General features: G+C 46.1%; 1 protein-coding gene across 2 annotated transcripts; it reads right to left on the reverse strand.

Annotated features, from left to right (window-relative positions):
- synpo2lb (synaptopodin 2-like b) lies at positions 1 to 11496 on the reverse strand. 2 transcript variants are annotated; one of them, XM_046377964.1, is made up of 5 exons: positions 11202 to 11496; positions 8538 to 8689; positions 8131 to 8430; positions 7091 to 7479; positions 1 to 3735 (listed from the first exon to the last, which is right to left on the reverse strand). In XM_046377964.1, the coding sequence occupies exons 1-5, from the start codon at positions 11301 to 11303 to the stop codon at positions 923 to 925; spliced, it is 3756 nt and encodes a 1251-aa protein (XP_046233920.1). In that variant the 5' UTR covers positions 11304 to 11496; the 3' UTR covers positions 1 to 922. The 2 variants fall into 2 exon arrangements, with proteins under 2 accessions (XP_046233920.1, XP_046233921.1); XM_046377965.1 differs by having other exon boundaries at positions 1 to 3690; positions 11202 to 11493.
- Between the last annotated feature and the right edge of the window lie 981 nt (positions 11497 to 12477).

Raw genomic sequence — 12477 nt, forward strand, 5'->3', positions numbered from 1 at the left:
AGCTGATGTGACTCATGTCTATTTTTATTCAGTCTCTCAGTCTCTGCGGACAAGAATCACAGCTAAACAGACATGTTGTACCTCTCCTGTTTCATATCAACAGATCAAAAAATCGGGTCTACTGTAAAAGGTTTCCTTTCCTTTATGGCAGCTGTGCTCCTCGCCCTGTGAAAAACTACAGAAAACAAAGCACACAGAGAGTGCAACTAAAAAACACACTCAGAATAATCAAACATGAATACCTAAAATACATACATAATAAGGGGAATTACAGCAGTAGTAGGTACTTCGGATTTGTTAGTTATCAGCTTCTTTAATATGATATTGCTGGATGGCAACAGGTACTGTAGGGTGTCCACAGACTGTGAAGTTATGAGTCCAGTCTGCATCTTTTACACCTCATCAAACATTATTGCTATTATGTCACTTCATCAGTGTCCCCTGTGCTTTCCTTCTTGTCATCTTTTTCCCATACTCGGCCACGTCTCTCTCACAACGCGCTTGTCTTTTCACATCCTCTGTTCTTATGTTTTATGTTCAAACTTAAATCTTCATCATTCAGTGCAAGTTTTCCCCAGCATGTCTTTCTGTCCTTTTCAGTCTTACTTGAGCTCAATTTTTTATTTACTTTTCTCAGGTTTCCACACTACATTTCCCATGCAACAGTGTTCCATTTAACTATAACTCAATGCATTGGATAAATGATTCAACAAGATTAAATGTGGGTGATAAAATGTGATTCATGGGTGGATCATCCAAACAGTGACAAAATGTGGCTGATAAAACCCCAAGCTGCAGACTTGAAAAACAAAACTAAATGCTGTAATACAGTTTGATACAATACTACAATATAACAATATTAAAAACACATGGACTTAAAAAATGCTGCTCCATGTTCCCAGAGAGCCATGGTTTATTTTCTTCAGTGCATAGTGGATCCAGGGCGCCAGACGCAAGGCTGCAAACCCAGGTTGGAAGTGCTGAACCTGGGCCTGGGGACACGTGTAGGTTGAGTGCTGCTGGACGCCGGCCGAGAGGCACCAGCGGGGCCCAGGGGGCTAAGATCTGGGGCACTCTTAAACTGCCTCTTGGCCTGTGCACCGTTGGAGGGCTGAAGGTGGGAGAAAGTAGGGGATTGGACTGGATTTGGAGTAGGAGCAGAGGAGAAGGTGGGGAGTTGAGGGAGTGGAGCAGTAGGTGCTGGAGGAGGCGGGGGAGACAGAGGGGAGGTGCCCCACTGGGGTTGGGAAAGCTGGAGTTGAGGCTGATAGGGCTGGTAGGAGGCAGGGCTAAGTACGGGTGGGGGAGATGTGACATCTGAGCGCCACAGTGGTTCTCCAAGTGTCGTAGCTGATCGAGGTACAATAACCTTAAGGGCAGGCCCTGTGGCTGTTGGCGGAGGAGTGGAGAAGCGCTTTACCTCATACACTCGTGCTGTTTTCTGAGGACCAGTTGTCATTCCTCGCTGCTGCTGCTGCTGCTGCTGCTGATAGGCGGAGGAGTCTTGGGGAACCCCGCCTCCGTAGCTGAACAGGGAAGAGTTGAGCTGGTAGGGCTGGTGGCTCATAATGTCCACAGACTTGTTGCCTCCTTTCTGCGCTTTAGATCCAGCTGGCCCAGGCTTAACCACCTCAGGCTTCTTCTGGGCCTTTGGAGGGCAGGAGGGAGAGAGGAGGGGATTGTAGCTGATCGGAGGAGGAGCACGGATGTTGGATGAGTATTTCCAGGTTGCAGGAAGAGAAGGTGTGGGCGAGGGCTCCCTTGTTTGGGCGGGAGAGTAAGGTGCTGCAGCAACTGAGGGAGCTCGCTCCACAACATACCGATCCATTCTGTTCTGCCTGCGGGCAAACAGCTGACCTCCTTTACCTGCCAGCTGTGGCACCTGAGGGGCTTGCGGTTTGGGAGCCACAGGAGGTGGCCTGGGTCCCCGTTGAGCCTGCATGAAGTTACAGGCCTCTGCCCCCAGCCTCAGCCAGTCCTCCTCAGGCCCTGACTCATGTCCAGTTTCTCCACTGGGTGCAGCTCCAGGTTCAGCACCTGTGGGTCTCCCAAAGTGATCATCCATGTTCTGGACCATTGACATCAAGTCTGGATTTGGAGAAACATCTTTTTTCTGGACTGCAGAGAACATTGGCTTTTTGTTGGAACGACGATGGGCATCATGCAGGATGCCGGTGCGGACAGCAGGGACAGCAATACGCTGCTCACGTGTTCCCAGGGAATCTGTGGCAGAAGGCTGGGGAAGTGATGCAGTTGCGATGGCAGTATGGGGGCCAGGAGTCACTGCACTTGTCATGTTGATGATGGGGTGGACAGATGGAGATGGAGACGGTTGGGTGGGAGGAGGAGGAGAAGGAGGAGGAGGGGTTGGCTGAACGTGGAAGGAGACCTGGGTCAGTGCAGAAGGATGTGGTGGGGAGAGCGGAGAGGAAGAAATGCAGGTGGACGGAGGAGGATATGCAGAAGCAGGATGGGAAGGAAATGGCTGTGGAGCTGGAGGGGAAAAGGGTTGAGCAGGTGATGGACAACCCAGGGTACTTTGAGCTGCAGAAGGAGAGAAAGGGGCGGAAGGAGAAGCATACACTGCGGGCTGAGGGGAAAACGTCCCTGGATTTGTGGCAGGCTGGCAGAAAGGTGCAGAAGAATAAGAGGAGGGGGGTGAGAGAGCAGAGGGGGGGGAGTTAACAGAGGGGGGGGTGTTGCTGTTGTTATTTCTTGGAGGGATGTACAGAGAGGTGCTAGACACCGCTCTCTTTGCATCTGATCCTGACGGATGGCGAGTTGGTTGGATAGTCACCATGGAAACGGCTGCCACGGGTTTGTTCACCATGGTCATGGCTGTGGGTTTGGGTTGGGGAGGGCGAAACATCACAGAGGTCACAGATGCACGAGAAGGGGTGGACCCTGGTGTGAAGGGCCTTGCAGTACGGTTCAGTACTCCTTGATTAGGACTGAAGTTGGTGTTCAGGTGATAATCTGAGTCTGTGATTGGGCTGGGACTAAAATTACGGTTAGGGTCGCCATGCTGCCCATTTAGACTTGTAAGGGGTATCTGGGAGGGTGGGCTCAGAACAACACTAGCCTGACTAACAGCTACTGACCCACCATTGGTCAGAGCCACAGCTGGAGGAGACATGTGTACTGGTTGGTTACTGATTGACTGCTTTGTGATGTTGCTCTCCAGCATCAAGCGCTGATTGGCTGAGCTCTCCAGCCCTGAGACCTCCAACCCTGGGCTTTGGTTGACAGAGGTCACGAGTCCAGGAGTCTGATAGGCTGAGATGTCCAGCCCTGTGTGATTGGCTGTTGGGGTTGATGGAGTAGTTGGTGTGGTTGACGGGCAGGCAGAACTTCTCCTGTCCAACACGTCTAGATAACCAGTATCCCACGTAGGGTCAAACGATGCTGAGAATCCCCCTTCATCAACCTCTGAGCCACTTAGGATGGAACTTCCTCCTTCCTCCTCTGTCTCCCCTCCTGTCTCTCCTTCTGTGTCCCCTCCTCTTTCTCCCTCAGCTTTGCCGAAGCAGGTCAGCGTGTACTTCTTGGCCCTCTGCCGGCGTTTCTTGAACATAAGCACCCCTTTCGAGTTGGGGTTGGGAGCATCAGTCAGCAAAGAAGCAATAGAGCGGCATTTGGTACGCGCTTCTTTCACTTGTTTCTCCACCAAACTCTCCCCACGCTGCAACTCTGCAAGACAGGGAGAGGAAAGAAAGGCAGACCAGAATAAATGAGCTGAAAGAGAAAGGAAAGAAGAAAACTGGTGATGAAATTTTCCCCAAGAAAGCATTGGCCATCTATAGCGGAAACGGGAGTATGACAGGCCTTGCTGACTGGCTGATTTATATATTGTATTGTCACAGCGAGGAGCTGCCATGAGGATTACCAGTGACAGACAGGAGTGTGTGTTGAGGCTTTAGAACAAAGAATTCCTCCTGCTCTCTGGAGTTGAGTCACACACTGCGGGAAGGTTAAAGTGTCAGAGCGCCTGTCCTACATGAATGCTTGTTCGTGCCTGTGTGTGTGTGTGTGTGTGTGTGTGTACATGGACTCTATCTCTGTGTATCTCTGCTCAGTCCAAAACTATCTGACTGACTCTTTTTAGTACCTTGGATCAGCTCACACAAATATCCTCATTACATAGTCGGATGCAGCCTCTGCACACACTTTCTGTAAAGCTTTCATACAGTTAAGCTTACAAAACATAACACACATACACTATCCCCATGTCAAACTTGATATTTCAGTTGTAAAGACATATTTCTGTTGTAAAATAAAACATGGTAACATGCTAACGTTTGCTGATTAGCGCTGAACACAAAAACAGCTGAGGTTTATAAGAATATTATTGGTTTTGTATGTACTTGATTATCAACAAAATATTGCACAAATTAAAATGCTGATACAATGATACCACTATGAGAAATATGAGAGATCAATCCGACAGGAACGCGAATGTCTGCACCAGATTTATGACAACTCTCCCAATCAACATTTCACTCAAAACCACAAATGTGAACCTCATAATGTCGCAAGAGGAAAAATCAGGGTCAAAGTCATCGACGAATATCTGTACCAAATTTCATATTTCAGTGTAGACCAAATTGGTGGACTGAACAGCGAGTGTTGACTATAAATTATTGGTAAAGAATTTACAACTTTTGTTCTTTTTTTTTCATTATGTGTCTGTGCCATATTAAGGAACATAACAGTATAGACGCTTCAGTTTGCATAATTTGTCTTCACAGCATAAAACAGCAAAATTAGACTCACAATTACAGGCAGAGTGACTCATTCGCCCTCATGTCTAAATCATTTCAACGTCATGAGTATATCAGTAATAATCCTGACATTAAACTTCCAAAGATGCTGACATAACATTGAATTAAGGTACTTCCTTTTGATTTGACAAAGCAAAACATTTAATTTCAAACTGACACGCGTCTCACAATGTCAGGGAATCTGTGCACGACTACATAAAAAGGTTTAAATGTGTCTTACCTGCGTACACGATGTGTGGGACTGTGTGTCCACTTAGATCTGAACCTGAAGGAGAAGTGAGGTCCCTCATCTCATAAGTGTGAGTGTGTGTGAGTGTGTGTGTGTGCCCTTAACCTCCCTCAGACCCTCCCACACACACCCTCACAGCGTCCGGGTCTGCTCTGAGTGGGGAACTGTTTAGCTTCTGTCTTCCAGCTCGTCACTTAGGGCACATCCCATGTAAAGACCTTTGTCCAGCAACCCAAACCAACACATGATGTCAACCCACTATTCCTGTCTGTCTGACAGGCATCAAACACCTGTCCAGTCTCTGTCTCACACAAGGCCCGGGAAGACCCCTCAACCAGAAGATATTTAGACAGCGGTGTCATTGAGTGTGTGTTTGTGTGTGTATGAGTTCATAAAGCCAATTATAGTTTACCGAGGAATGCTTGGTCATAACTCCTTGTTGATGTGCTGTTCTCTGCCACTAACAAACGCCGCACACAGAGAGACACAAAACTCTGTAGCAGCAGAGATAGCAATTCCACGTCCAAACCTGAGGCATTATGTGTATATATATGAGTGTGTGTGTGTAACATGAGAAAGGGCAGGTCCCTGAACAACTCAGTCATCATTTGTTCTATAGCAAAGCCCTAACCTAAGCCATTCAGACGTTCAGTCTCTTGCACCAGACGACGGATACGTCATTATTCCGGCATTCGTTCGCATGAATCCCAACTCAGTCAGCGCATAGCTATTCAATGACAAGGTTCAGACAAGGTGGATAAAAACTTTATTGGTATTGGAAAGAGTTAATGAAAAGATTGATATGCCAGTCTTGCATCTTATTGTTAAATATACGCTGGCACGTAACTCATAAAATTGCAAATTGTCATTTTGACACTTCGTTTTCATACCACGTGTTAATGAGCGAGCTTTAGAGGTGCTAGTAGGCAGATTTTGTCACCTTTGGACAGAGTCATGCTGGCTGTTTCCTCTTGTTTCCAGTCTTCATGATAAGGAGGAGGAGTTCATATGGGGCTGCAAATATCAGTTACTTTCATCATCAGTTCATCTACTGGGTTGCAACCTTTTTTGCTATGTGACCACTTAATATGAGAGAACATCCACCTGTGAACCAGCTGTGAGATTTACATTTGGTAGACTGTACCATATGCATACTTTTTTGAGGCTTGAAAGATTAAACATTTGAAAAACAAACGTACTTTTATGTTGTACAGTTGTACTATCTTAGAAGTCAGCTCAGGACATGAGATTCACCTGGCAAGCTTCTGTCCGGTTTTCAGTACCAGCAAGTCTTGATAGAAAACTGAAACGATTCATCGATTACCTAATTTTTTTTTTTTCATTTTCCTGCAATTTACTAGTCAATTCAGCAATAGAATCATAGACATTTTACTGACACTATGTTTCGAGAAACACATATCACAACATACACGCACACATACACACACAGTCAGTGTTGCATCCAGCCTGTCAATCAGAAGATTCAATGCCTATAAATACAGCGAGTGAGGCAAATGCTCAGAATACTGACAGAGGAGATAGACTGCTGTTTCAGGAGACAGGAGGAGGGGAGGAGAGGGAGGTGGAATATCTCTGTCAGTATCTGGTATATCTCACCCCATCACCACCAGCCTGGGAATGTAACTAAATGCTTCAGTTCAGGAAAATAACCACTAGAGGGTGATATAGCTATTGCTTCAAGCTCCGAGACCACACAGTTAACTGCAGCTAATGCCTTCAAAGACATTGAGGGAATCTATGGAATTTATTGAAACCGAGTTGCATTAGCAAAGGTTTGAATCCAACTCAACAAACTCAAATTCAAGATCCAAATTGTTATTATCTAGCAATAATTATTGGCTGGAGATTTTATTGGAGATAGTGATGTACACATCCATGGCAACATCAATTGCATATTATTTTCTGTTATATTGACAACAGACAAATGAGATCGTGGTTGCTTGTTACTTTGTGTGAGTTCTCTTTTGCCCTGTAATGTCTGTTTATTACTACAATTAACAGTAGTATTTACCTGTAAAGGTGCAGTGTAGTTATGTACTGTATAGAGATATGTACTCACTGGCTTGCCGTGCTTTGTCCATGTAGGTTCTGGAGAGGTCATCGCTGACTGGGGTCTGCTGTGGTCCCACCATGGGCACCAGTTGTTTACCAGAGCCCAACATCAGAGCCTCTTTAGCCCGTTCAGGAGACACAAGAGGTGGGCAGGCCAACCCGATGCAGCCCCCGGCCTCCTGGAAGCCACTGTCTCCTTCTCCCTCCGCTTCGACCAACCCCTGATCAGGGGTCGGTGTGAGTGAGTGAGGGGTCAGGGTGTGAGGAGTGTGTTCTGGAGTGGTCCACTCAGTCTGGGGGGGCTGGTAGATGAGCTCTCTGCGAGGGACACCGGCAAGACACTGACCCTCCCACTGGCCCTCTGTGGAAACTCCTGCATCTGTTGCACTCTCATATCTTAGAACACAACAAACACGAAGGGTTTGTCAGAGTGGTTTAGTGAACCTCAGACAAAGCTGTGATTACTTGGGTCTGAATCTGATCTCAAATATTTAGAGAAAAGACTGACTATATGAGGTATGTATAAATGGTTGTCCCACACACATTTTAAGGAATAAAGGATAGAAGAGGCAAATAATTTCTTTTTAATGTTAGTGAGTCTAACTAAGCAATCCTTACAAGGAGGTGAAGCCCCTGACTGACAAATCGAGATTCTTCTATCTCTTTTTAAAGAGCTAAATCATATTATAAATTCCTCTACGTATACTAAGTGAAATCTCATTCTGTACCAGCTGTTAAAATCTTAAAAGCCTTATCTGTTTAACATGGAAAAAATCACATTCGTGATAGTCAACCACATAATGCATTTGATATTACTTTTACAGCTAAGACTCTCGGGGGCTGTATTTGTTGAACTGAAACAGAATAATGTTTTTATCTTTTACTTTTTGTTTCCCAAATTTTATTCTCGGTAGTGCAGTAGATATCCTTTTTGATTAGAATGAATGAATGCAGTATGTTCCTTCAGCTGTTTGGGGAAAATATGAGAAAACTTGCATTACATTGAGAACAGGAAGTGGGATGAAACTTCTGGTCTTTGTCCCTTACCCGCTCATCTCTGAGGTCTCCTCCTCTTGGTTGTCATAGCGCGCAGGTGAGCGTGCGTGAGGAGGTGTGCGTCGTTGGCGACGGTGTGTGAGCGACTGTGTGTCCGCGTCGCTGTCGGTCTCTCCATAGTAAGCCTCACTATCTGAAGGGGAAGTGATGCCCCTGGGTATCCCAGTGGGGGAGAGGATGGAGGTACGATGGGAGGGCAAGGGCGCCGCAGGGGGAGACAGGACCCTTATGGAGGAGCGGGGAGACGCAGAGCGACTGGAGTGAGATGAGGAGAGGAATCCAGAAGGGGTCCTGGAAACATACAGATGACAAGTTGTGCAAATGCAAAACATGCTTTCGTTTGTTTCATACTGCTTCACCTAACACGGTCAAAGAGCGTGTGATGTGCTGTATCTGACCTTTTAACCCGCAGGTTCAGCGTTGTGTTCTGTGCATCTATGAGGCTCATGGCCTCTGCATGACTGAGCTCCGCACACACATGGTGGCCAATGGCAACCAGCTCGTCGTACTCCTTCAGTCCAGCTCTGCACGCTTTGCTGCGCCTGCGTACCTGCAGAGAGGAAAATAATTAGTATCACATTAACTGGCCACTTTATTAGATTTATAGGAAACTGGAACTGAACGGTTTTCAGGGCCTCGTAACCAGTGGTAGAACATAACTGGATACATTTACTGCCTAACAACTTCAAGATACTTCACTCAACCCTTTCTGTGCTACATTATACTTCTGCTCTACTACAGTCCGGATCCAGATTATTAATGTGAAATATAAATTAACTAATTAATTATTACGGACTTGGCTGCTTGACAGTATGTAAAGTTGTTGAAATTAGTTCCGCCTTTACCTATCACTCTAAGTACTTTTACTTTTAGTACTTCAAGTATATTTTTATGTCAATTTTACTACTTTAATAGTTTCACTTTGCACGACAGAGTATGTTTATACTATGTTATTACTACTTTTACTTAGAGTGCATTTCCAGCAATGCTGCAGCAGACAACCATCTCACCATTCATTTTACGTGCCATCGCTCAGACTGTTTCCTCAGTGTACGTCCTATAAGACCTACACATTGTTCATGATGTTAGAGTTTAGTAAAATGGTCTAAAACTGTGTGACTTATAAAGCAACTGATGTGTGGCAACAGACGGCTCTCCTCTACTGCCAGCCGTCTTCGTCCCTGTATCGAAATAACTCCTGCAGCAGTACTGCAGCTGTTGCTGGAGGTCGCTAAGAGATGATGTCATAGGATCCTTCAGGAAGTATGTCTGTTGGGGAGGGTGGGTGATAGATGGGATAGACGGGAAGGCGAGTACTCTTGTCCACTAGAGGAAGATAAAGTGTCCCCTGCCCCTCTGTCTCCTCACACATACACACTGATACACACACCTTATCGAGGTAAAAATGTAGAGAGGACCAAAGTGTTCCCGCACCCACTTGGGCTCTTAAGAGCAAACAGTATTTTACCATCATCACTAACTCAGTAATCCCATTTTGGCCCCGCACAGTCAAGCAGAACAAGCTGTCTATCTCACGCTTTCCCACTCTGACAAATGTACACGCACATATACACGCACAGCACAAGTGTACATCATGACAGAGGAGGGGGGTTGAACAGCTGCATCACCACTCTTGACCAGGAGGGATGCCTGTCATTCGCCATATGTTTCCCACATACCCAAAATAAAGCTTAGCAGGAAAATCCACAACATTCCTAGACAAATGAAGAGACACATGTGCTACCATGATGGCAAACACTGAAAAAAAAAGTGTACAGTAAGGTGGCTGAGTGTGTGTGTGTGTGTGTGTCTGTGAACAAGAGTCCTTTTTCCATGGTCAGCTTCCAGCTCCTCTTAAGTGAGCTATTCTGATCCTCTAGTTTGCGCTCCATTTCCAGCCGGGCTTATCTGAAGTATGCCCAACTGCGCGCACACACACACACACACACACAAACTCAAAACAAAAGGAAACACACACTGATCACACTCTCATTAAAGGTGACCTTATCTGGGTGAAAATCCCGGATAAAGAGTGATCTCTTGTGCCAGAGTTCCTCTACCTCCATTTTGAATCAGAGGTTATGATGGTCCGTTTTTGAGCGTCAGTGCAAGCGAGGTCACATTCCTCCTCTCCAGAATAGATTTTCTTAATAGAGGAAACATTCTGGACTGTCAACAAATATAAACGCAGATACAAAAAGCCTCTGGAGAAACCATACTGAAAAAAAAAGAATAATTGTGGGCTTAAAGTCGGCTCATTATATCTAGTAAATATGCGACGATGACAAATCTGAAACAAGTTCATTATCTGCTCGCAGCAAACACATTCATGTGAGCAACTACACAAACATGCAATGTGTGTGTTGCTGTGTACATATAGAAGAACAATAAAGAATATGTGTGCATGGGCTACACACTAACCTATTTAAAAGAAACTCTTGATGTCTGCTACTGTATGATCACCATCAGGATGCAGTAATGAAACCTGAGCCAAGATCGACCCCTAAACATGTGTTTGCACTGTTCTCTGACCCAGGAACACAAATAAATCACACCAGGGAGGGCAGCATTGAAAAAGGTGGCAGAGAAACTGAGTATGAAGAAGATGTACCCTTAAGTACATCCTAAAGGTACTGATGAGTGGGGAAGAGAGAGGGTTGCATTTGGTCAAATCTACTCAGCTTGAAAACAAAAGTTCAATGCGAAAAGACAACCTGATTGATTGACTGTTTATAACCTTTTCAATGTGATTTCATCCATCAAACTAATTCTTCTGCAGTTCAGTGATGCTCAGGTAATTCTAGATGAAAGCAAGTGCTGCAGATTTATGCTTTCAGTGAAACCAACACAACAAGCTACTGATTCATTTCTTCTAATTGTATGCCAGCTGGGAAAGTTCCAACCAAAGCTCAAATTACAAACATAGCAAAACACAAGACTGACCACCAAAGCCTCAGACCGCAATCAACAGCTGTGGTTTCTATTAAACCCATCTACTCATGTTCTTTCCTTGCAACACACATACACGCACACACACACACACAAGCAGGGTTCCACTATACCTTGGCCACCTGCAGAGGTTTTTGCTGCTCTGCTCCTCCTTGCAGCCTGAAGCCCCACGGGGCTCCTCCTGAGAGGGAGACCACAATCTCCTCTGCTACCATCCCTGCTCCCAGCTCACAGCCTGCTCTGCCCTTCTTCAGCTCCTCACACGCTGCGAGAATCAATGAGTGAGCGTGAGGCTCCTGTCTCCCACTCCTCTCCTTGACCACAGCAAATCACTCCACCCATGAGGAGCCAGGGGGTGGCTGGCTTTCATCCGCTTACACTGGAATGCTGTGTCGGAGGGTGGGCACTCGGGAGGGTGAGAAGGGGCAAAAGTGTGTGTGTGTGTGTGTGTGTGTGTGCATCCTCTCTTGTATTCAACACTTGCCATGTCACTCTCAAGCACTCTGTACAGGAGGGGATGCTTGCCGATATACCCTCCCAAAATAACCACTAATACCACAACCCCTGTGACCCGCAGCACAGCCGGCCTGGCCAGCAGCCATGGACTCCATCTGCCCAGAGCACCCCAACCTCAAAGCAAAGAATGAGAGGAAAGAGTGTGAGGACATATTTTAAAAAAATTGAGTCCATTTATTATTTATTGTCAGTGTAGTTTAACAGTTGAGTCTGAGTGGATGCTTGAGGGAGTTGTGCTCAGTCTATATAAATTTTTATCCTTCTTCTTCACCTTGTGATAGAAGGTCAAGAAACACAATTACACAAAAATCATGAGATTCAATAGCTTTATATTAGTCCAGTAAATATGAGGACAAGCATCTGTGTTGGCAAGCCATTCTGCAGTGTTGGGCAAGTTGATGAGTCCTAGCTTTCATGCTGCTGTGCATGACCTCTGACCTTGCAGAAGAAAGGTGGAGGATTACAGAATTTAGGAAGCCAAAATGGCTTGGCGGGCGGCACGGTGGTGCAGTGGTTAGCACTGTCGCCTCATAGCAAGAGGGTTCCAGGTTCGAATCCCGGTCTGGGCCCTTCTATGTGGAGTTTGCATGTTCTCCCTGTGCCTGCGTGGGTTTTCTCCGGGTACTCCGGCTTCCTCCCACGATACCAAAAACATGCACGTTAGGTTGATTGGCTACTCTAAATTGCCCCTAGGTGTGAGTGTGAGAGTGTGTGGTTGTTTGTCTTTGTGTGTCGACCCTGCGATTGACTGGCGACCAGTCCAGGGTGAACCCCGCCTCTCGCCCGTAGTCAGCTGGGATAGGCTCCAGCTCCCCCGCGACCCTGACGGATAAGCGGTATAGAAAATGGATGGAAAATGGCTTGGCCCATCAT

The sequence above is a fragment of the Scatophagus argus genome, chromosome 21 (assembly GCF_020382885.2).
Source record: "Scatophagus argus isolate fScaArg1 chromosome 21, fScaArg1.pri, whole genome shotgun sequence".
In the NCBI taxonomy this organism is placed as follows: domain Eukaryota; kingdom Metazoa; phylum Chordata; class Actinopteri; family Scatophagidae; genus Scatophagus; species Scatophagus argus.

Coding starts and splice junctions, on each gene's coding strand:
- synpo2lb (XM_046377964.1), bottom strand. CDS start 11,303: ATGGTAGCAGAGGAGATTGTGGTCTCCCTCTCAGGAGGAGCCCCGTGG. Junction 8,690..11,201: donor AACCTCTGCAGGTGGCCAAG/GTATAGTGGAAC, acceptor TCCTCTCTGCAG/GTACGCAGGCGCAGCAAAGC. Junction 3,736..7,090: donor GGACAAAGCACGGCAAGCCA/GTGAGTACATAT, acceptor TTTCTCTTTCAG/CTCATTTATTCTGGTCTGCC.